Genomic DNA, 27,495 nt, shown 5'->3' with positions numbered 1-27,495 from the left:
GGCGAAGCAGGCTGGACGGTCTCCGGCACAGGCTGGACGTTCTCTGGCGCTGGCTGGACGGTCTGTGACGTTGGCAGGACGGTCTCTGGGGCTGGGCTGGTCGGGCCCAGCGAAGAAGAGAGCTCGGGCTCGGAGAGACTGGACGGAACCAGCAGTGAAGAGCGTTCAGTCTCTGGAGGGCTGGACGGAACCAGCAGTGAAGAGCGTTCAGTCTCTGGAGGGCTGGACGGAACCAGCAGTGAAGAGCATACTGTCTCTGGAGGGCTGGACGGAACCAGCAGTGAAGAGCATTCAGTCTCTGGAGGGCTGGACGGAACCAGCAGTGAAGAGCATTCAGACTCTGGAGGGCTGGACGGAACCAGCAGTGAAGAGCATTCAGACTCTGGAGAGCTGGACGGAACCAGCGGTGAAGAGCATTCAGTCTCTGGAGAGCTGGACGGGACCAGCGGTGAAGAGCATTCAGTCTCTGGAGGGCTGGACGGAACCAGCAGTGAAGAGCATTCATTCTCTGGAGGGCTGGACGGAACCAGCAGTGAAGAGCATACAGTCTTTAGAGGGCTGGACGGAACCAGCAGTGAAGAGCATTCATTCTCTGGAGGGCTGGACGGAACCAGCAGTGAATAGCACACAGTCTTTAGAGGGCTGGACGGAACCAGCAGTGAAGAGCAGTCAATCTCTGGAGGGCTGGACGGAACCAGCAGTGAAGAGCATTCAGTCTCTGGAGGGCTGGACGGAACCAGCAGTGAAGAGCGTTCAGTTTCTGGAGGGCTGGACGGAACCAGCAGTGAAGGGCATTCAGTCTCTGGATGGCTGGACGGAACCAGCAGTGAAGAGCATACAGTCTCTGGAGGGCTGGACGGAACCAGCAGTGAAGAGCGTTCAGTCTCTGGAGGGCTGGACGGAACCAGCAGTGAAGAGCATTCAGTTTCTGGAGGGCTGGACGGAACCAGCAGTGAAGAGCATATAGTCTCTGGAGGGCTGGACGGAACCAGCAGTGAAGAGCATACAGTCTCTGGAGGGCTGGACGGAACCAGCAGTGAAGAGCATATAGTCTCTGGAGGGCTGGACGGAACCAGCAGTGAAGAGCATACAGTCTCTGGAGAGCTGGACGGAACCAGCGGTGAAGAGCATTCAGTCTCTGGAGAGCTGGACGGAACCAGCGGTGAATAGCATTCAATCTCTGGAGAGCTGGACGGGACCAGCGGTGAAGAGCACTCAATCTCTGGAGAGCTGGACGGAACCAGCGGTGAAGAGCGTTCAGTCTCTGGAGAGCTGGACGGAACCAGCGGTGAAGAGCGTTCAATCTCTGGAGAGCTGGACGGAACCAGCGGTGAAGAGCATTCAGTCTCTGGAGAGCTGGACGGAACCAGCGGTGAAGAGCATTCAGTCTCTGGAGAGCTGGACGAAACCAGCGGTGAAGAGCATTCAGTCTCTGGAGAGCTGGACGGAACCAGCGGTGAAGAGCATTCAGTCTCTGGAGAGCTGGACGGAACCAGCGGTGAAGAGCATTCAGTCTCTGGAGAGCTGGACGGAACCAGCGGTGAAGAGCATTCAGTCTCTGGAGAGCTGGACGGAACCAGCGGTGAAGAGCATTCAGTCTCTGGAGAGCTGGACGGAACCAGCGGTGAAGAGCATTCAGTCTCTGGAGAGCTGGACGGAACCAGCGGTGAAGAGCATTCAGTCTCTGGAGAGCTGGACGGAACCAGCGGTGATGAGCATTCAGTCTCTGGAGAGCTGGACGGGACCAGCGGTGAAGAGCATTCAATCTCTGGAGAGCTGGACGGAACCAGCGGTGAAGAGCATTCAGTCTCTGGAGAGCTGGACGGGACCAGCGGTGAAGAGCATTCAGTCTCTGGAGAGCTGGACGGAACCAGCGGTGAAGAGCATACTGTCTCTGGAGAGCTGGACGGAACCAGCGGTGAAGAGCACTCAGTCTCTGGAGAGCTGGACGGAACCAGCGGTGAAGAGCATTCAGTCTCTGGAGAGCTGGACGGAACCAGCGGTGAAGAGCATTCAGTCTCTGGAGAGCTGGACGGAACCAGCGGTGAAGAGCATTCAGTCTCTGGAGAGCTGGACGGGACCAGCGGTGAAGAGCATTCAATCTCTGGAGAGCTGGACGGAACCAGCGGTGAAGAGCATTCAGTCTCTGGGGAGCTGGACGGAACCAGCAGTGAAGAGCGTTCAATCTCTGGAGAGCTGGACGGAACCAGCGGTGAAGAGCATTCAGTCTCTGGAGAGCTGGACGGGACCAGCGGTGAAGAGCATTCAATCTCTGGAGAGCTGGACAGAACCAGCGGTGAAGAGCATTCAGTCTCTGGAGAGCTGGACGGGACCAGCGGTGAAGAGCATTCAGTCTCTGGAGAGCTGGACGGGACCAGCGGTGAAGAGCATTCAGTCTCTGGAGAGCTGGACGGGACCAGCGGTGAAGAGCATTCAATCTCTGGAGAGCTGGACGGAACCAGCGGTGAAGAGCATTCAGTCTCTGGGGAGCTGGACGGAACCAGCAGTGAAGAGCGTTCAATCTCTGGAGAGCTGGACGGAACCAGCGGTGAAGAGCATATAGTCTCTGGAGAGCTGGACGGGACCAGCGGTGAAGAGCATTCAGTCTCTGGAGAGCTGGACGGGACCAGCGGTGAAGAGCATTCAATCTCTGGAGAGCTGGACGGAACCAGCGGTGAAGAGCATTCAGTCTCTGGGGAGCTGGACGGAACCAGCAGTGAAGAGCGTTCAATCTCTGGAGAGCTGGACGGAACCAGCGGTGAAGAGCATTCAGTCTCTGGAGAGCTGGACGGGACCAGCGGTGAAGAGCATTCAATCTCTGGAGAGCTGGACGGAACCAGCGGTGAAGAGCATTCAGTCTCTGGAGAGCTGGACGGGACCAGCGGTGAAGAGCATTCAGTCTCTGGAGAGCTGGACGGGACCAGCGGTGAAGAGCATTCAGTCTCTGGAGAGCTGGACGGGACCAGCGGTGAAGAGCATTCAATCTCTGGAGAGCTGGACGGAACCAGCGGTGAAGAGCATTCAGTCTCTGGGGAGCTGGACGGAACCAGCAGTGAAGAGCGTTCAATCTCTGGAGAGCTGGACGGAACCAGCGGTGAAGAGCATATAGTCTCTGGAGAGCTGGACGGGACCAGCGGTGAAGAGCATTCAGTCTCTGGAGGGCTGGACGGAACCAGCGGTGAAGAGCATTCAGTCTCTGGGGAGCTGGACGGAACCAGCAGTGAAGAGCGTTCAATCTCTGGAGAGCTGGACGGAACCAGCGGTGAAGAGCATTCAGTCTCTGGAGAGCTGGACGGAACCAGCGGTGAAGAGCATTCAGTCTCTGGAGAGCTGGACGGAACCAGCGGTGAAGAGCATTCAGTCTCTGGAGAGCTGGACGGAACCAGCGGTGAAGAGAGTTCCGGCTTGGGAGGGCTGACGGTGACCAGAGAAGATGAGGGCTCAGGTTTTGGAGTGGTGCTGGTGACTTCCCTCACGGAGAATGGGGATCCACAGCACACCCGCACCCACTCCACACAGGCGAGGAAATTATCTTCTGGACCGCTCCCTGGGAGGCGTGCCCGGGACCGCTCGCTGAGGCTGGCGATGTAGAAAACACACAGCGAGTGGTCCGAATAGTGAGTGAGGCACGCCAACTCCAGAAAGTCCCTGGTATGGGACTCCAGGGAGCGGTCTTCCTGGTGCAGACAGAGGAGGCGTACCGCTGGAAGGTCCATAATGCTCAGATTTCTTTAGTGGTCGGTCGATCTGTCACGGGGTATGGTGCAGGAGATCAGGAGTGCAGGCGGAAGGAATAGGAGGAGTCCAGATTCACACGGAAGGTAACATTTAATTCAGGAAACAGGCAAGGATACAGGGTAACAAGGGGTAACATTCGACATCGACCGACAACCATTGAGTAAACAGAGGGAACTAAATACACAGAATAATCAAACATAATGGGGTGAGAACAGGTGAAACAGATGATGATGACGAGGAACAGGTGGCTGATGAGGGAGTGAACACGGGATAGGGTGACGAGAGGATCCTGGGAAGTGTAGTGCTGCTGACGGGACAAACAGGTGAAGACGAAGACTGTGACAGCAGCATTATCATTGTAGAGCTTACCATTTTTAGCCTTCTCAATGAAATCCAAATGATCAAATCAATAAAATAAAATAAAAACGGTAACACTTTACAATAAGGTTCATTAGTTAACATTAGTTAATGTATTTACTAACATGCACTAACCATGACCAATACATTTGTTACTGCATTTGTTCATCTTTGTTAAAGGAGCTAAACGCAAGTCTCTGAGTTTTTGCAGAACTACGCCCCCTCTGGCGACAAGCGAAACTGCAACCAGAGCTGTGCGCGTTCATGGAGGAACACACACACACATACGCACGTTTGCACGAGCTGTTCATAACTAAGGAGCATCAGCCGCACACTGTGCGGCACACATCTTTTGTTACAGTCATAATGAGGTAATACAGTAATAAATCTGCAAGTCATTTAAAATATATGAAAGGAAAGGCATTCGAGTAAATTACACACTTGTGTGAGAGGGGGAAACGGGGGTAGTAGAAAACTTCGGTTTTTGTTTCCATCTATCTCCCTGTGCTTACTGTATCCACTTATGATTGAATTATTATGGAAACACGTTCAGTTATCACTTTGTATAGGCTATGACCCGTTTGAGCCCTAGAGACGACCGGAGATCTCTCCGTTTGTTGAAAGCTTCCCGATGTTGACTCTCGTCTTATTCCGACGCATGGCACTGGACAGACAGAAGTTTTATTTTCTGTCTCACGTGGAGTTTGCGTTGGGGTTTGTAATGAGCTACAAGCCGGTCTCTTTCCGCGCCATATACAGATTTAATGAAGTGCACGTCACCGAAAGCAACAGATATGAGCTGGATTTTATTAATCATCGGCTAATTTCAAAATCAGCAAAGACAGCAATAAGAGAGATCGGCAACAGAACTGGTAAGATCATTTCATTTCTTTACTTTTAATGAAGATGGTAGTGTTAAGCGTCTGCGACTTACTTTCACTAATTCACTTTGATTTGCGATAGATTGCGGCGCTTGATGAAGGGGCTCAGCTCAGCTGCTCAGGTGATGCGCGTCGTCATTCATATATGACTAAAATATCATGACATATAGCTTGGTTTCAACAACCAGATGCATTTACACTTGTCCAGTTTCGTCTGGAATACGGCACAGACCACGTCCTCAAGTGGTTTGAGCGATCGAATTCAAATCCGTCTCGAATGCGTTTCGGAGGGCATTTACACCCTGGTCTTTTCACGATCGAATAGCTATCCGATCACAGAAGACACATGAAGTGACCAGGTGTAAACAGCCCCTTTGAATCCATCGTCTACTTTTGTGGAAAGCTGACTAGAGTTGTGTCGCTCGAGTTGTCTTGTCTGATACGGAGAACGGCGGCGAATAGCTACACGAACCTGCCAGACATAGCCAGGCGAGCGTGAACGCGCATGACGTCACGCCCAGTCTCAGATTCGAGCCCGAATCCCTCTTATATATTTCACTGTACAGGGTTATAGAGGCGATCGCAGTGATCAAAGAAGGGCTCATTCAGCCCATCAGGCGATTGTTTAAGCATGTATGGGTTAGAAAACGGCTATTTTTAACATGAAAAGTTGCGCAATGCACCTTTAATGTTAGTTCATGAAAATACAGCTGTGTCATCATTTGTTCATGTTAGTTCACGGTGCATTAATTAATGTTAGCAAGATTTTAATCAAGTATTAGTAAATGTTGAAAATAACATTAACAAAGATTAACAAATGCTGTATATGTGCTATTCATTATTAGTTCATATTAACTAATGTAGTTAACTAATATTAACTAACGAACCTTATTGTAAAGTGTTACCATAAAAACCTTGTGTGCTGTTGCGAGCTAGAAGTTAAATGCTAGATATTTAAGATAACTTGATGCTTCTAGTTTTAATAAGCTTAGTTTAATTCAATTTATTTAACTTCAAGAAATATTTTTACTGTAGTCATATGAAATAAGTTAAAAGTAATAATATGCTCACATTATCAGCACGTTACAAATAGTTGTTTATTAACTTTAATGGCAGTTGGGTTTTAACAATTTTTTATTTCTTCAACTGGAATCCACTATTAATCAATAGGGCCCAATTTTCACTCACTGTATTCCCATAATAAAACAATACTGGGGGACCAATTTGTGGGACCAATGTGATCACCCAATTGGGCCCCATAATATTTTTGTGTGTGGCCCACCTCAGCCCCATTATTAGCACCCACTGGCGACCACAGTGAGCCCATATAATGAACATCTAAATGGGCCCCTCTTAGAGCCCACTATGGACCCATCATGCGCCTCTATGGGTTAACCTACATGGAGCCCATGTGGAGCCGAAGAACAAATTTCTATTTGGGTTACCCAAGCAAGGCCTAAGCAACAGCCCATAAAAACACACATAGGGCCCACATGGACATGTTGGTTGGGATGTTGGATGCTGCAAAACATTTTTGGAGAACATTTAGTGTTATTTCACTGAAAGCATTATTCACCTGAGATGCACTACTTAAAATTAGCAAGTTAATGTTTATACTAACGGAGGTTTAGAGGTCACTGGTCCATCACTGATTTCAGGGGGTTGCATCATGGATTTGTTACTCTTTAGAGACACACCGCTGGGTTCTGGAGACTCTGATCTCCTGTTGACAAATGACAAAACAAAACAGCGCTTGATTTACATTTGTTCATTTAGAAGTAGCTTTTTTTTACTAAAGTGATTTTCAAATAAAAAAATACAATTGTATTTCCCCAGCAAAATCCCCAGTGTTAAATTAATACTCCCACTGTTTACACTCACGCTCCAAAAAATTATATGTTGACTTTAAATAACTTTTTTATGTAAACAGGTTCCACATAACATAACATAATTTGTTCATGTAACTTCAACAATGGAATTAAAGCTGCAAGCAGGGATGAAAGGGCCCTCGCAACCGTGCTACTCCCACCTGGTGGCTTTAGGAAGACAGAGCACTGTGGGCAATGTGCTTTTAATTAGGTAAATATAGGTGTAGAATGTCAATGTCAGTTAAGAAAAATGTCCTTTATTATAGGAATAATAGCATGCGTTATCACTCAGACAAGTGTTGCTAGCATGTTTCTAGCATGTTTAGAACTCAATGGCATATTTAAAAAATCTTTTTAGCAAAAACACGTCCATCACAGAACAGCTACAGTGGCGTAGATCATAGAGCGTGTAGTTCGTGAATGAACTTTTTGATGCGCTCGGATCCGAGTTCGAATCCGCCTTTTGCCGAACATATGAGATGTAAAATGTATGTAAACTAACATGAAGGTCTCTAGCTTTATATTTTGCCAATGAACTAAAATCGAAACCATGATATGGCTTTTTGCCTTCTTAAAACAGCACAAGACTTTAAGAATAGGCATTATGTTTGTGATTTAGAGAAACGTGTGCACTTTGCTCACGCGATCAGCATGGTTATCTGATGTTTTCTTTAAGTGTAGAAATAAGGACAAAAGTATTTTTGTCGGGGGAGCAGTCAGTAAAACATAAGATTATCTTTTAAAATCGATTGAACACGGGGCAGTTTTTCCTGTGAGTGAGACTGGAAAACCCATAGTGGACGGAATCGGAGTGATTACAGAACGCTTAGAGTGCAGAGAGGAATGTGCTTTGGCTCCAGTCCTGGTTTTGCATCCGCGCCGTTATGAGCTCAACATCTGTCTCGCATGCACGCTCGCTCTAGATTAGAGGATATTTTGACTAATTTGCAGTAAAACTAGTCGATCACGCGTGGCTCAACTGGTGGATCTATAGATAAACTAAAAGGTATTTTGCCGACTGGCTTGACACTTTAGCGTGAGAAATATTGGGTTTGGCGTGCATGAGAATTGGCTTAATTGCGTGAGTCTCACGCTCAATGCGTGAGAGTTGGCAGCCGTGTTGTATGTTATTAGGAGTCCACAACAGTGTTCAACATGTCACTTCCAGTTGCAAGCAGGTGGCGCTATGACTGTAACTGAATATGAGCATGGACATGTGTTCAGAACAGAACTCTTATCAAACGTGTGAAGTTTGGGGCAGATTGGACATTGTTTATCTGAGTTACAGCAACTTCCTGTTTCATGGCGAAACATCGAAATGTGTCAGGCTGCCGAGGACACACCCTTCAATGAAAATTCAACATCTTGGCGTTTTAACGTCACAAAGGCCTTTAGATTACACTCACCAAATTTGAAGATGATCAGATTAAAACTGTTGGAGGAGTTTGTTAAATTATTAGGCCTGAAAATGGCAAAAACTGCACAAAAATCAGAGAGAAAGTTCAAAATGGTTGACTTCCTGTTGTGTTTCGGGATACGCTCCAAGATACTTTTTTGTAGGCATTGTGTGATTACATGCATGTACCAATTAGATTAGGTGTCCAACACTGTTAAACATCACTTCCTGTAGCCAGCCAGTAGGTGGCGCTATAACTGTAACTGAATAGTGTAGATATGTAGATGTGTTCAGGACACGACTGTTATCAAACGTGAGAAGTTTGGGGCAGATTTTATATTCCATGCCAGAGTTACAGCAAATTCCTATTCAATTGCAGTAATAGCTTGCTTTAGCACTTAGGTAAGTGTTTGCTAGCAGGTTTTAGCACATTTCTAGTATGTTGATAGCATATTTAGCACTTGCTGGCACTTTTTTATTTATAATTAGAGGTACACAACAGTGTTAAAGCAGGTGGCGCTATGACTGTGACTGAATATGAGCATGGAGATGTGTTCAGGACAGAACTCTGATCAAATGTGTGATGTACTTGGTACATCATAAGAAGAAGATCTACGCTAATATTAGTCTCTCTTTTTATCCTGAGGTACCCTCTATGGTGGACCTGCGACTGCACCCATCCCAACTCATCCTGAAGTGCCGGCCTCATCGACACGACAGCCATCGGCACTGATCCTCAACAACTCGTCTCCATACAGCCGTGATTACTTTGACTTCCAAACAGATGGAAATGGACAAATATTCTTAATGTTTTGATCCAATTTGTCTTGTGATGCTACCCGAATCACACACTGTTCCTTCGTTGGCCAGAGGAGAACTGGCCACTGGTTTCTCCCAAGGTTTTTTTCTCCATTCTGTCACCTGATGAAGTTTTGGTCACTTGCCACTGTTGCCTTGGCTTTTGGCTTGCTTAGTTGGGGACATTTAATATTCAACAATATTATTGATCTGTGTTGTATTATTTTAATGTTATGACTGTGAAGCTGCTTTGATAAATCTGTATTGTAAAAAGTGCTATATAAATAAAGGTGACTTGACTTGAATATCCTGGAAGCTCATGGTGAGATCAATCTATGTGACCTCACATTGTGAACACATTCTGAGTATCTTGTTTTATGCATTAAAATCCTTTATACATGATAAAGACACTGTTGGATATCATGCACAGAGGTGTATATTCCAGGGGTCAGATAGTAGGAGTCCTGCCATATGTTTATTCCACCCATGAACTAACTGACAGTTGATTTCAGCTGATTTCTGTCTCCGGGCTGAAAAACTGCTAATAAGCGAATCCAGGTGATTGGAACGAAATACTGAGGAGGACTTTTACTTTCTGAACCTGGACTTTACATCTCTGCATAGCAATGCCACATGCCAGCCAAGAGTAAAGAAATAAACCAGGGCTGGACCTTATCTGAGCCACTGAATCTGTGTATCTTACATATGGAGTCATTTCAGCCTTAATTAACCCTGTTAACAAGCAGAATCACTGAAGGACAGCATTACCAGCTTCACTCTTTACTAAACAGACTGACTTTATTTCTGTCAGACGTCTAAAGAAGTTTTATTGAGAATTAACAGAGGTTTAACTCTAATGTGTTTAATTCGAAGTCCCCACAACAGTGATTATTGTTTCCATTAGTTGGGCTCTTAACTCTAATTATTTATTTGATCTATTATTGGCTGCTGTGCTAGTGTGTTTGTCAAACATATTTACAGCAGCAAAGAAAATTAAAGTGTATTGAGATCAGGTGATGATGGTTACCTGGTGATGGTTTTATAATCGTCATGAAACAGACTGATACACTGAGGATTTTATAATCTAACAATAATGTTATGCCATTAATAAATTCACATCACAAACCCTGTGTTACTGCAGCATGAGATATAGCACTATAATAATCAGTCAAATATTTAAGCATGACCTCAAAAAATGTAACTTATTTGACACAGATCAACAATCAGCACATGAATATCAACAATGGTTGACAATCACAAATATTTAGATAAACAGATTAATGCTGATACCCAGCATGCATTGAAGCAAAATACTTTTGATTGTCACCATTGTTGAGATTCATACGCTGATTGTTGATGCCTGTGTGTGTCAAAGTAAATTACTCTTTTGTGTCTTTTAGTCTTTCGTTAAAATCTTCCCGCCCTCTGTTCGTTGATTGGGCCGTGCGTTTTCAGGCCGGAGGAAAACGAAGAGACGCGTCGATGTCTCAGACTGAGAACAGAAGCGAAAATAAATAGAGCGGGAGTGCGAAGTCTGACATAGTCAGGCTAGCATTATCCACCTCTATACATTGCTGACATTGTTAGTATCACCGTATGACAATGGTGTGATGTCACTTTGCTCATCACATGATCTCATGTGTTGACTGGGAGTAAGTCAGTTTGGATAAATGCATCTGCCAAATGCAAAAACAACTAGTGATGTACCTGGGGTCAGAAGTCACTGTTGCATCACTGAAAGAAGAGAGCAGATTCTTCATGGGTTGATTACAACTTGATCCAGGAAATGGAGAACTCATTTTAAAGGCAGTGTCTTCATCTTCTCTCTCTTCACTGAGACTCATTTTGGAGGCACTGCCCTCCTTATTTCTTGAAAAGAGTGTTGAGACCTTTTTTGTAAAGAAGAAGAAAAATAAATTAAATTGAAAGACATACAAACAGAGAATTCCATGAAATTGAGTAAACGATGACAGAATTTTCATTTGTGGGTGAACTATTGCTTCAAGATATACAGTACAGTACAGTTAATTAAATATTCTCATATACTCCTTAATATGCATTTAATCTGCTGTAGTTTAACTGCAGAACAGCTTAAGCAGCTGGCCGATTGACCCAGTCAACATGTTGATCTCACAGTGATGTCACCATGTGGTCACAACGTCAGCAATCTGAGTTCACAGTGATGTAAAAGTGTAACCTCACAGCGTTCTCATTGTGTGCTCCAACTATGACTAACATATGAGCTCATCCCTGCAATTTTTGTTTTTCTATGAATGTTTTGAGAGCAGTTCTGTTCTTGTAATATTTTCTGTACTAGATAATTTTATTTTTGGTACCAAAATGTTCTCCTAAAAGGTCGGATAACACTCTCTAAACATATTTAGTGATAACATTGATAGAACATTATCCCCTAACATTATAAAGTTTTAAATATATTAAATCATAACAATCCAGAATTTCAAACAATTGAGATTCTGCAGCATTAAAATCAGAAAATCTGAAGTATTGATATTAAAACTAAAACTGTGTGAACATAGTTTTATTAGAAATTTTGAATAATAATATTAGAATAAACTTTTTGATTAACTGACTCATTTTAACAAACCTCAGGAATCATAGCGTGAATCTCAATAACACATGCTTCATGCAGCAATACATTCTGGTTGCATCATTCAAAACTCATCAGTGGCTCCCAGAATGCATTGCAGCAAGCTAGAGCTATTATAAAAAATAGGCCTACTTATTTTTTATGTGCAATTACTTCTTACAAACTAATTGTTGTATAACCAACATTAGAGCAGTTATGTGTTTACTAAATTTGGTGTGTGACAGTAAAGTTATTGAATATATTTTTTTATAATATAGTATGTGCAAAAGCAGTGTATTATGACCAGTGGGTCACCATTGATGTGTAAACTGAATTGGGTGGTTTGTAGCATTGAAATTAATGATTATTTTTATATTTTTGACTAGGAATTGATGCTGTAGTCGTTTTTGCAGATGGTCCCTTCGGACTTGTCTCACAGCCGCCTGCACAGAGATCTTTTCAGCCTATGAAGCTCGATCGTTTTGAGGGGAATTGAGTTGTAGCCTTCTTATACTGTCTATGGTTATGGCTCGTTGTCTATGTTGTGATTGTAAAGGTGTACGTCATTTGTGTTTTAACAAAGTTTAACTCAAATATTGATCCGGGAAGTTTGAATATTGCTATATTGCCAACTTCACTTCATTTTTTTTAATATAAAGCCTATTTTTTCCCATCCTATTTTTTTCACCACCACGTACAGCTTCGTAGCCTATACAGACCAGATAAGTAGAACAGCAGTAGTTTTAAATCTACAAGTATAAAACAGAACGGAACAGCGGTACCGTATAATTCTTTTAGTGTGAAATCTAGACACAATAATATGAATGTGGCTAGTTTTGCCGTTTACGTAACTTGGATTCTGTAGACGCGCAGTGCCGCAGGCTATCCATCACTACTTTTAGCGGTGGTTTTGTGCACCACTCCTTTGGTGTTTTTCATGGGGAAGTAAAATTATGGCAACCAGCGCGCGTCTAAAAATATAGGCTACCCTCTAAGTAAGGTCAAAAAATACTTATTTATGACTACATGAAGAAAAAGTTATGAACTTACCACAAAATATGCGGCCGCACAATACGATAATTGAAATAATTGAACGCACAATACTACCTAACAGCCTCCAAATAGCGTCGATTTAGTTCTTTCACTTTCGTTTTAACCTCCGCTCTCATGAAAGACACAGGCACTCCCTCTAGCGCAGAGCGTCAATGAGGCTGGGTGGACTCACACCCATATAGGCCTACGGTTCCTTCTCGAAAAATTAGCATATTGTGATAAAGTTCATTATTTTCCATAATGTAATGATAAAAATTAAACTTTCATATATTTTAGATTCATTGCACACCAACTGAAATACTTCAGGTCTTTTATTGTTTTAATACGGATGATTTTGGCACACAGCTCATGAAAACCCAAAATTCCTGTTTTAAAAATTTGCATATTTCATCCGACCAATAAGAGAAGTGTTTTTAAATAAAAAAAAAAAAAAAAAAGTCAACCTTCAAATAATTATGTTCAGTTATGCATTCAATACTTGGTCAGGAATCCTTTTGCAGAAATGAGGCTTCAATGTGGCGTGGCATGGAGGCAATCATGTGGCACTTCTGAGGTGTTATGGAGGCCCAGGATGCTTCGACAGCGGCGGCCTGAAGCTCATCCAGAGTGTTGGGTCTTGCGTCTCTCAACTTTCTCTTCACAATATCCCACAGATTTTCTATGGGGTTCAGGTCAGGAGAGTTGGCAGGCCAATTGAGCACATTAATACCATGTTCAGTAAACCATTTACCAGTGGTTTTTGCACCGTGAGCGGGTGCCAGGTCGTGCTAAAAAATGAAATCTTCATCTCCATAAAGCTTTTCAGATGGAAGCATGAAGTGCTCCAAAATCTCCTGATAGCGAGCTGCATTGACCCTGCCCTTGATAAAAGACAGTGGACCAACACCAGCACCCCAGACCATCACTGACTGTGGGTACTTGACACTGGACTTCAGGCATTTTGGCATTTCCTTCTCCCCAGTCTTCCTCCAGACTCTGGCACCTTGATTTCCGAATGACATGCAACCACTGAGCAACAGTCCAGTGCTGCTTCTCTGTAGCCCAGGTCAGGTGCTTCTGCCACTGTTTCTGATTTCTGGTATGCGGCACCTGTAGCCTATTTCCTGCACACGCCTGTGCATGGTGGCTCTGGATGTTTCTACTCCAGACTCAGTCCAGTGGTTCCACAGGTCCCCCAAGGTCTGGAATCGGTCCTTCTCCATAATCTTCCTCAGGGTCCGGTCACCTCTTCTCGTTGAGCAGTGTTTTTTGCAACACTTTTTCCTTCCCACAGACTTCCGACTGAGGTGCCTTGATACAGCACTCTGGGAACAGCCTGTTTGTTCAGAAATTTCTTTCTGTGTCTTACCCTCAGCAGTCAGGTCGGCAGTCGTACCCATGATTGCGGTTTTGAGTAATGAAACAGGCTGGGAATTTTTAAAAGCCTCAGAAATCTTTTGCATGTGTTTAGAGTGAATTAGTTGATTCAGATGATTAGGTTAAAGGGTTAGTTCACCCAAAAATGAAAATTAAGTCATTAATTACTCACCCCCATGCTGTACCAACCCCGTAAGACCTTCGTTTGTCTTCGGAACACAAATGAAGATATTTTTGATTACATTTGAGAGCTGTATAACTACCACATTGGCTCCTAAGGGACTGCCTCTTGACGGCCCAAAAAGTCAATGAAGAAAATGTTTAAATATCCCAAGTGACTACCGTGGCTCAACTATATGTTTATCAAGCGACGCGAATACTTTTTGTGCGAAAAAACAAACAAAAATAACGAGTTTATTCGACTATTTCTTTTCTTCCTTGTAGGCCAGAACGAGACTTCCTTATAGATTTCCACGACGCATGCGCGAGAATTGCGATCTGAAGTAGTGTAACCGTGTAAGCAGATCGCAAATCTCGCGCATGCGTCGTGGAAATCTATCTAAGGAAGTCTCGTTCTGGCCTACAAGGAAGAAAAGAAATAGTCGAATAAACTCGTTATTTTTGTTTGTTTTTTCGCACAAAAAGTATTCGCGTCGCTTGATAAACATATAGTTGAGCCACGGTAGTCACTTGGGATATTTAAACATTTTCTTCATTAACTTTCTGGGCCGTCAAGAGGCAGTCCCTTAGGAGCCAATAGCCGCGTTTCCCGGGCTAGGGCTGGGCCAGAGCTAACAGCGAGCCGGGCCGAGCTAGTGGCCTCGGGCCTCAAGCACTGGGCTTGCGTTTCCACTGCCGGGCCAGTAGCCCCACAGCGCTGCCCCAGACCCCACCCCTAACACGCCTTTCAGGATCAAACGTCATAAAACCCAACCCATTTCAGCGGGTATTATGAATTAATTTATTTTTTAAATTAGGAAGATAGCATGTATATTAACTCAACTGCCGTAGTGGCTGCAATTGTCCCGAGACCAGTACAGGCGATTCTCCATTTTAAGCAGCGATTTTTGCGCGATATAACAAGTAGGGCTGCGGGCACGTTTTCAAGTTATTCATTAATCGTTAACCGAGGCCCATCGGTTAATTCTCGGTGCATACACTCTAAAAAATGCTGGGTTGTTTTAACCCAACTTTGGGTCAAATATGGACTAACCCAGCCGTTGGGTTAAATTTTTACATTACATTTTTAACCCAACATTTCGGGTTTGTCCATATTTGACCCAAAATTGGGTTAAAACAACCCAGCATTTTTTAGAGTGTAGTGTGCGCGCCGCAACCTCGAGATACAGAGTAAATTTTTAACACCTTTAATAACTGATTGGACCCCATTTGAAACGAAATTAATTTATAGAAATAAAACGCAGCAAGTACGGAGCAGTTAAAGCCCCATTTCCATCACCCTTCAAACTGAAATTGCCAATTGAAAATAAGCAAAACGTCCATTTCACAAAAACTTCGTGTCTGCAAATAATAATAATAATAATAACCATCATCATCATTATTGTAACATTTTATTAGGCTGCATATGTAGAAGATGCCTTTATCCAAAAAAGGAACAGAGCACAAATAAACACAATATTTTTGACAAATATCAGCGCATATCCAGTGTGTGTGGAGCTGGAGCACGCACTGATGGCTGCGAGACGCCCATGTGAACAGTTTCATTGCATTTCTTTCAGTGGAAACAACTTAAAATACTCTTTAATTTCTGGTCATACAGAAAATAATAATACATTATTCGCAAATAAATTTATTTATAACAAGAAAACGTTGTGCTTTAACAATTAATCAAGGCGCGCTTCATGATCTCCGTGAACTGAAGCGTGAGACCTGAAACAGCCACCGCATTCGAATTTGTTCGTTTTAAATTGGACATTTAAAGCTTTAGTCTACAGCCTTTGTAGATTAAAGCTTTAAATGTCCAATTTAAAACGAACAAATTCGAATCGAAAGCCAATATCTTCTATGTTTATGTAGCTTAATTTCTCTCTAAATGTGCATCCGGAGATGGAGATATGTTTTTAGCCGAAAATCATTTAGAAAACAATAGTTTATTAATAAACAATTAATGCCTCGTTATTTTATATTATTTTATTATCAGACACATTTATTATAGCCTATAAATCACCCATAAATCCCCTTTCTGTAGGCTGTGGTTACGGCTCTTCTCATTCAGCACTGCGGGGAAAATATCATTTCCAGGTTCTAATTTGGCCTCAGAAAACCAGTAAAATATATATATTTTTCATATTAATTTGTCAAATATTTAAAATGTTTAAGGGGCAAAAAAATCAAACAAATGTCTGAAAATTCGTCGATATGTAGCTATATATAGCCTATATTGTTGCGCAGCATTTGGCATAGGCCTACAGTTCAAATTAAAATGTTATGCAATTTTAAACGGTTAATCGGTTAAACATGGACACCCATATGTGCATCTTGCTTCAGATCATAACGTTCCATAACACCGATAAACTCCGCCTTTTACCTTGAGCACGCCTCTAGCCCGAGCTGGCCCCCTCTGGCCCAAGGTATTCGACGGGCCAGAAATCCTGGCCGTTGGCCCTGAGGAAGCCCCGATCAAGCCCCGGAAGTGACAGTGGAAACGCGACTGGCCCTGGCACGCACTAGCACGGCCCGGCCCTGGCCCGGCAGTGGAAACGCGGCTAATGTGGTAGTTACAGCTCTCAAATTTAATCAAAAATATCTTCATTTGTGTTCCGAAGACGAACGAAGGTCTTACGTGGTTGGTACAGCATGGGGGTGAGTAATTAATGACTTAATTTTCATTTTTGGGTGAACTAACCCTTTAATAGCTCGTTTTGAGAACCTTTTCATGATATGCTAATTTTTTGAGATAGGAATTTGGGGTTTTCATGAGCTATATGCCAAAATCATCAGTATTAAAACAAAACAAGACCTGAAATATTTCAGTTGCTGTGCAATAAATCTAAACATATAAAAGTTTAATTTTAATCATTACATTATGGAAAATAATGAACTTTATGACAATATGCTATTTTTTTTTTTAGAAGGACCTGTATTGTCTACGGAGGCGTATTGCATTCACTTGAAGAAAAAAAAAATCTACTCTGTTTTTCTGAATTAACGAGTTAATTTTTCATGAGAAAAAAAAATTGCTCTGTTTTTCTGAATTAATGAGTTAATTTTTCATGAGAAAAAAAGTTTTTGCTCTGTTTTTCCGAATTAACGAGTTAATTTTTCATGGAATTTTTTTTTGCTCTGTTTTTCTGAATTAATGAGTTAATTTTTCATGAGAAAAATTTTTTTGCTCTGTTTTTCTGAATTAATGAGTTAATTTTTAATGGAATTTTTTTTTTTGCTCTGTTTTTCTGAATTAATGAGTTAATTCAGAAAAACAGCAAAAATAAATTTTCTCATGAAAAATTAACTCATTAATTCAGAAAAACAGAGCAAAAACTTTTTTTTCTCAAGAAAAACTAACTCATTAATTCAGAAAAACAGAGCAAATTTTTTTTCTCATGAAAAATTAACTCATTAATTCAGAAAAACAGAGCAAAAACTTTTTTTCTCATGAAAAATTAACTCATTAATTCAGAAAAACAGAGCAAAAACTTTTTTTCTCATGAAAAATTAACTCATTAATTCAGAAAAACAGAGCAAATAAATTTGTCTCATAAAAAATTAACTCATTAATTCAGAAAAACAGAGCAAAAAAAAAATTTCTCATGAAAAATTAACTCATTAATTCAGAAAAACAGAGCAATTTTTTTTTTTCTCATGAAAAATTAACTCGTTAATTCAGAAAAACAGAGTAGATTTTTTTTTTCTTCAAGTGAATGCAATACGCCTCCGTAATTGTCAGTTAAGTTACTTCTAGAAAACTTTTCAGGTGTGTAGGAATAAAGGGAATGACTAAATTTTTATGAACATAAGCCTTAAACCATAGAGACTGCACAGACTCCATTTTAGATACTTGTCTAGATAAATGTTTTATCGAGAGCTAATATTGGAGTATTCAAATATTTTCTTTTGACAAATCCACATAGTGTGACATACACATAGTGTGATAGCAATAATCTTCTGTATCGCAGTCACCAGTTTATTTTTATTTCGCAGAATAATAATTTGTCACAACTGTACGCCTTTGAACACACTCTTGTGTTGGGCAGGCAGAAACATATCATGTGTTATTGTTAGGCCTATTTGAAAATATAACATTACAATACAGTTTAGGCTTTATTTACATGAATACAAACATTTCATCTAGAAACCTTTAGGAGACCAGAAAGCATCAACGTCTGGTCAATGTTTGGTATCAGTTCTTGCTCAAAGTCCCAGACTCTTTTGTCTACAAACAGTTGGTCTTTGGTAAGATTCCTCTGCAATGGTACTCTCACATGGACAATCCTACACACATTAAACGGTACATGGTATCGACCTCCAATTTCTTTCAAAGTGGAATGCACTGAGGTTTGCTGCACCATCCTTGGGTTGACAATCATCTTAGTGGGATTGTAAATGTTCTTTCGATCAGGTTCTCTGTAAATGTGCTCCATGATATTGACACCTGGAATATTCTTCCATTCTGCTCGTTTGAACTTCCCACTGTCCTCAAACTGTGTTTTGGAGAATATGTGGTTCTCTATGAGGAACACTCCAACATTGGGATGAGCAGACTGAAGATCCTCCATAAGAGGTGTTAAACTGGTGTGTTCGTACGGCATGATGATCTCATCAATGTCATTCAGGAGAACGTACCTTGATTGATACATGTGCCTGTAAATGCACTCGTTGAGTGTTACTAACTGACCATAATAATGGACATCGCCCTTGTGCTTCTTGATGTTCCAGCCAGAGGACGGGTTCAGAAACGTGTCGATAGCCCATGAAACAATCTCCAGAATCCCCTCTGTTTCATAATGTTTTAAGAGCTTTTCCAGATCTGGTCCACATTTCGTTTTATAGATGACAACATGCTGTACACCCAGAAGCTTGTACATCTCTATAGTTTGAGCAAACTGCAGTGCATTGTTGTAGTCGCCAAAAAGGTTGGAGATGCATATCGTGAAGTTAAACTTGAATGTCTCTCTTGCCACCTTATTTCGAATTGGCAGATACTCCATCTTGGGGTCAACTGAATCTTCCTTATTAGATGTTATGAGGACATGTGTTGCATTTTGCATGTGTTTACCTTTACAAATCACATCTGAGGCACCATACGGAAAGCTAAAATGGTCGGTGTGTATCTGGACATCTGCCTCAACAGTTCTGCAGTCATGTTTTGTGCTGCAGTAAACACAGTAAAGTGGCTGAAGACTGTTTCTGTTGATTATGCTGATGACTCGAATGACCCCGTCCAGTCTGTGGTCGATAAACGCAGACACCATGAAATGCTTTGAGCCATTGATGGGCGTTATCGAATTCGAAACCTCCAAGATTTTTTGTTTATTATTTGTTGGAGTAGCTCTTATTTTTGGAGGAGTGTAGTGTATGTATTTTGTATTGTCCATGCACACCAAAATCAGCATGCCAAAAAGTGTGACAATAAATGATAGGCAAAGAAGTGCCTTCAATTTTTCCATCTGTAGAAAAAGGGAAATTAATAAATGTGTCAAAAACAATGCAAAATGTTAAAAACAAACAAACTCTTATGTTGACACACGCACAACATGCGAGAAGTGATTAGAAAATAACGCAAGCGCAGTCTATCATTAAAAATTTGATTTGATTTGCAGCGAAAAGGAGATCAAGTGAGACACACTGAGTGATTGTCACTCGCGTGAAACGAGCACCGATTTGCCTATGATTTCGGATATTTGACGGCGATCTTTCAAAACCTGTCAGCGAGTGAAAATCGGGGCTAAAGTTGTCCAGTGTGAACTCTGCTGATTTGCAGGAGGAGCATCACAATGGAGCATCAATAAAGCACATTTTGAGTTTTATTTACACCAAAAATTACCATATAGCCTAGGCCTATTGGTCATTTCATGCATCACTGTATTAACTTAAAGCTGCAGTCCGTAGCTTTTTTGGGGTTAAAAATGATCCAAATTAAAAAATTTAAAGTTAAAGTGTTAAAGATGATAATTCCGCGATTGACTGCAGCTTTAAATATAATTTAAATAAAAAAAGGTATAAAGACAATGCGCCTACCTGTTTCCTTGATGAATTCAACTCTTTTATTTCACCTAATAAAAAAAAAATGTTTTATGACAATTTAAAGATATGACTTTATATGACCCATGTTTATATATATTTTTTATATTATAAATGTTTTTTACAATAGATTTCTTCGTGTTTTCCCCCTGATAATGTTTGTATTCTTGGGTTTTTGTTTTTTTTTTACTGGATTTCCATAGTCAAACACAACTGACTTTTATGAGATGAAAGATATAGCCTATAATGCGAGACCATGACTTACATTACATAATCAACAATAAACAAGTAAAACACCTGATGAAGACTGATTTAAACAACAAAGAATAACTTCCAAGACACTGTTCTCTCATTATGGATTCTAAAGTGGTTTGTCATTGTTACTTCACGGGTAAGTTAATCTGCAAGGCTATTCAAGAGGTGCATTTACAGACGAATGATTCTTTTTTGAGGAGAAAAAAAAGAAAAATTGATCATTTTAGGATCAAAAATATAGATGGTTTAACTATGTAAGCTTTTGCACATAAAAATATATATATATATATATAATAATAATTGTGGCCCCACATTGTGGCCCAAGTAATTTATATTATGATTATCATTAGTTACAAAAAAGTAATAAAGAGTATTTATATTTGTTTAAAAATAAACAGTTTAAAATAAAGTTAATATCTGTAACCAGGAAGCTATTTTGTTGTCATGTGACAAGAAAATCATAAGGCTGAGAAGACAGAAAAAGTTTTGTTCAGATCAGATAGAATAGCCCATCTTAATATCCATCTCAAAAATCTTGATGGTTTACTTGATGATAAATGTCACAAAAACTGTATTCGTTGTTTTTTTTTTAAAAAAATGCATGAAACCAAAACGAATAGCCTACATTAAAGTAGCCTATATTTAAATTTCTCATTAACACTTACAATAAGGGTTCGTCATTTAACATTATTTAATATGTGTCAACAATTAACAACACTTCCACAGCATTTACTAATCGTAGTTAATGTTAATCTTAAATGAACTTTAAAACAAAACAGTCCTCCGTATGTTAATGCTACTCCACGTAAGCCTTCAGGTGACTAGTTCATTAGATCCATCAGCCCTTAATCAGATAATTATAAGTAGCCTAGCTAGGCCTACCCGATGCACATTAAAGTCCTTAGGCCGAATTCAGTAAATATACTGCGTCGCTAACACTCAGACGCACAATTGATAATATATCTGCAAACAGTAGCCTACCTGCGTGTCACTTTTACAACGATTAACTTATTCCTCAACAGATGGCTGAGTCCAGTCCACGAAAATGACGGTTCAGCGGATGCAGGTGCACTTTGCATTCAATTAGCTGCTCATTTAATTAGCTGAACACATTTCCATCTTCGCTTTTTTTCATAGTAATATTTCAATGATTTATCTAACATAGACATTTTGTAATATATAAATTGCAATACAAACAAATCGGAACAAATACAAATTAAAGAATAAATACATAATAATGATAATAAACAGATAGCCAGGAGGAGCTCTAGCTAAAGATATAGGCTAAAAATATCAAAGTATTTACAAATATAAATAGTTTGAATTGCTTTCTTATTGTGGGAATGAAAGTTCGTCTTGATATAATTGCATTTCTTTTTAAAGAACCAAAAGCAAAAGTTGGGTTGTATTGTACTTATATTTATGTATATAGAATTTAGCAAAAAATAAAAATAAAATTGATTATTCCGTCACTGGAATTTTATGGAAATCTAGAAACTCTAGAGTAAGTTAGCAGCATACCTTCATGATTTAGTAAGTAACGTAGACTCACTGTATTCCGGTCACTTTGGACAGTAAAACGTCCTTTAAAGAGTAACTAAACCAACTTTTTTTAGTTTTAAGAATGGATCTTTATTAATACCAGTCATTGAGTCGAGTAACTTTTTTGACATTTGTTTATAAAGTGTTCTATTTCTACAATATGTGTAAAAACGTCTTAGTGCTGCCCTCTTCAGGTTGAACGTTGGCTACTGCAGTTGAATTTTCCTATTGGGTGTTCCGCACTTCGTGTGGTGATTAGGTGTGTTTCCTATGTCTGTCCTCTAGATGGCTGTAGCAAACATACAGTTAAAGGACAAGTTCGGTATTTTACAATTAAAGCCCTGTTTTAAGATCGTTTCTGATTAAATAGAATGGTTAGCATTGTTTTTTAGACAGATGCTGCTGTCACGAGAATTTTCGATTTCTGTGTTAAAAGATCCAGTTCTCCAGGCTGTTATTCAAAATCTGAACAATGTCTGGGTCAAGAGCTGAGCTCAGAGTAGCAGATGGCATTCTCCTGAGACGGGACAGAATAGTTGTTCCACAAGTGCTGAGAAAAGAGATGCTTTCCATGATACATGAGGGACATCTTGGAATGGAGAAATGCAAAAGGAGATCCAGGGATTCAGTCTATTGGCCTGAATAAATTCCTGAAACATTTATTCCAGATTTGTCTGAAACATCGAAACAAACAAGCAAGAGAACCAATGATCAACAGACTTACCTCAGCATCCTTGGCAAAAAGTAGGTACCGATCTGTTTCATTTCCATGGTAAAGAGTACTTGCTGGTAGCGGATTACTTTTCTAGTTTTCCAGAAATAGCCCTGCTGTCTAACCCTTCAAGTGCATGTGTGATACAGCAGATGAAGTCAACTTTTCCAGGCATGGCATTCCTCTGGTTGTGGTGAGCGACAACGGCCCATGTTACAATTCCAAGGAATTTCAGGACTTTGCTGCTCACTATGATTTCAGACACATCACTTCAAGTCCTCATCATGCTCAATCTAATGGGAAGGCAGGAAAAGGAGTGCACATTGTGAAGCAGTTGTTGAAGAAAGCATCTGAAGGAAAGTCAGATCCATATCTAGCTCTTCTGAGCTATCGAGCAACTCCTCTGGAATATGGTGCAGAGCTCTTAATGAATCGCAAGATAAGAACGACACTTCCCTGCAAACATGACACAAAACGAGATACGTTGAACAATGCAGCAATAAAACAGAACGGAAGGATCTTCAAAAGAGACAAAAAAAAGCACTATGACAAACAATCCAAAATGCTGAAGGTGTTATCAAGAAATGATATTGTGTGAGTGGAAAATGTCAACTGCTGGGACAAAAAAGCTGTTGTTCTGGAAGAAGTGAATCCAAGATCATATGTTGTCAGAACAGAGAATGGACAAGTGTTTAGGAGAAATCGCAGAAGTCTTCTTAAAACGCAAGAAACGAGCCAAACACTGACTGACACTAAAGGAGAAGAAGTTCTGGCCTCACCTGAAGATGTAACACCACCAAGCTGTCAGACTTCTTTATCTTCTTCCATTCCCCTGGACAATGGTCATTCAGCAGAAGCAAATGCATCTCCTATATTAAGAAGATCATCACGTATAATAAAGAAACCTGATCGACTTAATTTGTAAAATAACCCTGTTCAGTTACAATTGAAATGTGCCACACAAATGTGTTGTTTTGAAATCTCAGTTTATCGTCACATGGATAATTGATTTGTGTTATATTATTCCCATTGTTAAATGCATTTCAGTTTATATTTTTCTAAAGGAAAGGGGATGTGGTGATTAGGTGTGTTTCCTATGTCTCTCCTCTAGATGGCAGTAGAACCAAACATACAGTTAACAGATACCCAAGAATGTAAAAAGAAGAAACACAAGGATATGGCACAGAGAGCTAAGCTCATGGTTGTGGAATGTTCTGAAGAATAAAGAGGCTACATGCCAGTTCCAACATTTATTTGTTCAGAGTGTTTTAATCAATAAAACACCACAGCTACAAACTTAGATCCTCATTATTCCAGGGCGTGGGACCCACTCACCCTACAGACCTATTACAGATCAGTGGGTGGGACTTCACTTGCAGAAACTAAAATCATATCAGCCATCTTGTTTGGAAGCTAAGCTAACAAGCGCTGTGGAGATGGGAAGTTATGATAATGACGGAAACTAAACATGATATGGAAGAAGAGGATTTTGAAAGTCTGCTGCTCGAATCCGATGTTCCTGGCTATCTTTAAGAGTCGCAGTATAGTGAAGAGCAGCTGAGGCTGATGGAGGAACAGGAGGCGGCTGCCTGTCGCGGTCGAGGAGCCCAGACTGGCTCGAGCAGAGGCGGACTGATGGTGCTTGTGCTATTGCTGGGCGCGACGGACACAGCTAGAGTCCGTCTGCTGCAGAGAATGTCAACAATGGCATTTTTTTCCTGGAAGAAATCTCTGAATCAGACGAGCACACAGACGTTTGTGTTGTGATCGTGATGTGAACCAACCTTTTGCCTGTCTGAACATCCAAGTATGATGCAGTAATTCGCCATAGCTGATATAGAAAGGAAAACAAACAGGAAGTAATTCACTAATGAGTTTGCCAATGTAACATTAACGGGGTTCGTTGTTGTGGGAAGAAGGAGGCGGGAACGGGTAAACATTTAAACATTTTAATAGTAAAATGAACAAATACAAAATGAAAGTATAAGCCAGCAGAACAGTCCCTCATTGACGACTGATGTCCACACACAGCATAAACAAAACACCACATAAAATCAAACCTGTTTCTCTCTCGTTCTGCTGCCGTTGCTCCTCCTTTATGCTTTCGCTCCTCGGTGAGAGACGTGAGACCGGTCGGTGTGTCTCATCACGGGGTTCTTTCAATATCACTCGCGCCACTGGCCTCGCGCCGTCCTCTCGCGCTGCCCTCACATCGCCCTCGTCCTGCTCGCAACAGCCAACTAACTTGAAATGCTGTCTGAGATGAATTTCAAACTCTGCTGGCAGCTAACATTAGCCTTGTAGATGCAAGAATGATTTCTATGATGTTTTGGTGCTGGCTCTGGATTAGTGGGTATGGCTTGCGGAGCTGTGCAAAGTGGTGCATTGTGGGAGTTGTTGTTTTATAAACAAATGTGCCCTTCAGTTATTTTATGTCTTTTCTCAGTTAAGAGGGCACCAAATTCAAAAATTATTTTACATTTCGACTACATATATATGATCCACTTAATGTTGATATGGGTAAAATGCTCCTTTAAGAACTGCTGGGACTTGGTATTGATCTTTCAGGAACAGTGCAGTATCATCTGCTAACTGGGATATTATAAAAGGGGGTTGACTGCCTTTTTTCTTTGCATGATTGTGTTTATGGGGTGCTATATAACATGTATTAGTGGTTTTTCTTTTTTAAAAAGTCTTATTTTTCATAAACTTCACCTTTATTGTCAGCCGCGCTCTCCTCTGTCCTCGAACGACCGGTTGACTTCCTGAGACTATGAAACCACTCCCTCAGAAACAGGCAGTGGGCTCAGATTGGTTAGTTTGGCCCGGTGTGTTGTGATTGCCTAAACTGTCGCTCACAATGTCCGGAAGGTTAACGCCCATTACCTTTACGGACAAAACGTGCAGGTCATGAGCTCCGGTCCAGATGTAAATAATGGTGTCGATACTGCAGTATCAGTTTGAGGCAGAATCAGACCGAGAAAGCGGCGATGAAGAGAGTCAAACAGAACCTCACCACACACGGCTCTTAATAAACGTTTCTGAATGATAATTTGCTACATTTTTTTACTTTATACACGTTTGTTTTACACAATAGCATCTGACTGGCAACAATAGCAACTGACTGGCTTCTAATGTTTATTTAAACAGCATTGGCATTAGTTTATGTTCTTGATCAAATCGAAAATAACGTCATAAAGCATATACATGAAAAATACATTTACAACATTAGTACTTATACAAAATCCAGGTCCATAATGTTTGTACGTGTTTGTCATAGACACAAAATAGCTTAACTAGTAGCCTAGCAGCTATAAAGCCAGCGCTGGAATTAGAAAAAAAATAAAACACAAGGCTACGTCTGTAATAATACATGCAAATACATTTAAAATGATTAAGTCTTAGCCTACTTACAGGTTGTGGCCCAACAACTGCTGCCTCTGCTTTTAAAGTTGGAACTGCTTCATGTTTTAGTAACAGTTTCTTGTTGAATCCGGTGTTGAACTCGTGGAGATTCTGGAAGCTCCATCTTCCGTAAAATGGGCAGCACAGAGAGCTAGATTATGATCGTCATTTTCTGGAACATAATCAAACATAAATTGTATCCATTTTTGACGAAGTATAGCATCCCTGGGAAGCCCAAACACAGAAGACCTGACAGCTGGGTGAACACAACACAATCGACGAGCCGCAGAAATATGCGCATACCCTTTCCTACATATTCCGGAGGGAGTGGTTGATGCAAAAGTGTGGGTTAGTGACGTCTAAAACCCAGCTGTAGTCCCAATCGAGTCGTTTTTGTAGGCATTAAACTTCCTGATTTTTAAAAGACGATATCTCTGCTTACACTGAACTTTCAGCGCTGCAACTTTGCAGATACTGTTCATGCACCAACAGCAACATTACACACTATTTAAAATGAAAAAAGGGAAATCGCAATCAACCCCCCCTTTAAGAACTTTCTTACCTTTTGATTTACTTCTTTGGGAATGAGACATTTTTACCAGTCACTCTGAGACCTCAAAATGATTCTAAGCAATCCTTAAAGATTGTCACATTCACATTAAAAACATATAAATTCTCGTGTGATTGATCTCTGCAAGAGTGGGTGTGTGTGTGAGTCGTTCACATGTTAATTTGAAAGCAAGGTCCTTGTCTTCAGGGGAATCTGGTGAGATTCAGTTTTCCAGTCTTACAGATACATGTTCAGTCAGATGATCCAACGCATTCTCATCCTTTAACGTCATATAGAACGCTATATGACAAAACGGCGCTATACTACGCACATGGCACCCATTATCGTTAATATAACACGCTCTGTGAGGGCTAAGTTTAGGTGTGGGGTAGGGTGTGCGTGTCATATTCACGCTAAAGGATAACGTCTTGGGTTCGCGTGTTATATTAACGATAAAGGGTGCCATGTGCGTAGTATAGCGCCGTTTTGTCATATAGCGTTGGGGCTGGATGATCTTTGTCTATGTGCCAGTGAATCAAACCGTGACTTAACCTCACAGTCTACCTCACATTATTTCTCTTAGTAGGATGAAAATAATCAGTTATTTAAACGGATTAAATTAGATATAGAATACGATCAAAGAACGCTGTCTTTGCAATCGCTGTAGCTGTCAATCAAACAGCATGATTTTCAGTGACTGAGTTCTGGAACTCGCTCCAAAACTGCCCTAATAATCAACGAATCTTATGTTTGCAATAGTTATGATGAAAGCATTCGTTGGTGTGCAGAAATCAAA

The 27,495-nt window shown here is 41.1% G+C and overlaps 2 protein-coding genes across 4 annotated transcripts in view; both read right to left on the bottom strand.

Moving 5' to 3' along the window:
* Positions 1-12,792, bottom strand: part of LOC120477391 (protein NLRC3) — a 41,147-nt gene extending 28,355 nt beyond the window's left edge. Inside the window, exons 1-3 of one of the 2 annotated variants that reach the window (XM_089123339.1) lie at positions 12,676-12,792; positions 10,746-10,927; positions 6,598-6,699 (exon numbers count right to left, since the gene is read on the bottom strand). In XM_089123339.1, the coding sequence (XP_088979465.1) occupies positions 6,598-6,699; positions 10,746-10,882 (239 nt within the window). In that variant the 5' untranslated portion in view covers positions 10,883-10,927; positions 12,676-12,792. The remainder of the gene's footprint in view (positions 1-6,597; positions 6,700-10,745; positions 10,928-12,675) is intronic. The other variant, XM_089123312.1, reaches the window with a different exon arrangement.
* Positions 12,793-17,882: 5,090 nt separating this feature from the next.
* Positions 17,883-21,586, bottom strand: LOC120464065 (uncharacterized). Of its 2 annotated transcripts, XM_089123147.1 has the most exons (3): positions 21,472-21,586; positions 20,233-20,267; positions 17,883-19,661 (listed from the first exon to the last, which is right to left on the bottom strand). In XM_089123147.1, the coding sequence occupies exon 3, from the start codon at positions 19,659-19,661 to the stop codon at positions 18,339-18,341; it is 1,323 nt and encodes a 440-aa protein (XP_088979273.1). In that variant the 5' UTR covers positions 20,233-20,267; positions 21,472-21,586; the 3' UTR covers positions 17,883-18,338. The 2 variants fall into 2 exon arrangements, with proteins under 2 accessions (XP_088979273.1, XP_088979308.1); XM_089123182.1 differs by lacking the exon at positions 20,233-20,267 and having other exon boundaries at positions 21,472-21,548.
* Between the last annotated feature and the right edge of the window lie 5,909 nt (positions 21,587-27,495).

Source organism: Pimephales promelas, chromosome 1 (genome assembly GCF_988280905.1).
Source record: "Pimephales promelas chromosome 1, fPimPro1.hap1.1, whole genome shotgun sequence".
Taxonomy (NCBI): Eukaryota; Metazoa; Chordata; class Actinopteri; order Cypriniformes; family Leuciscidae; genus Pimephales; species Pimephales promelas.
Note: the sequence above shows the minus strand (reverse complement) of the source record. Positions and strands in the feature narration are given on the sequence as shown.

Bases quoted from the DNA above. Each gene is read 5' to 3' on its own strand.
- LOC120464065 (XM_089123147.1), bottom strand. From the start codon at position 19,661: ATGGAAAAATTGAAGGCACTTCTTTGCCTATCATTTATTGTCACACTT.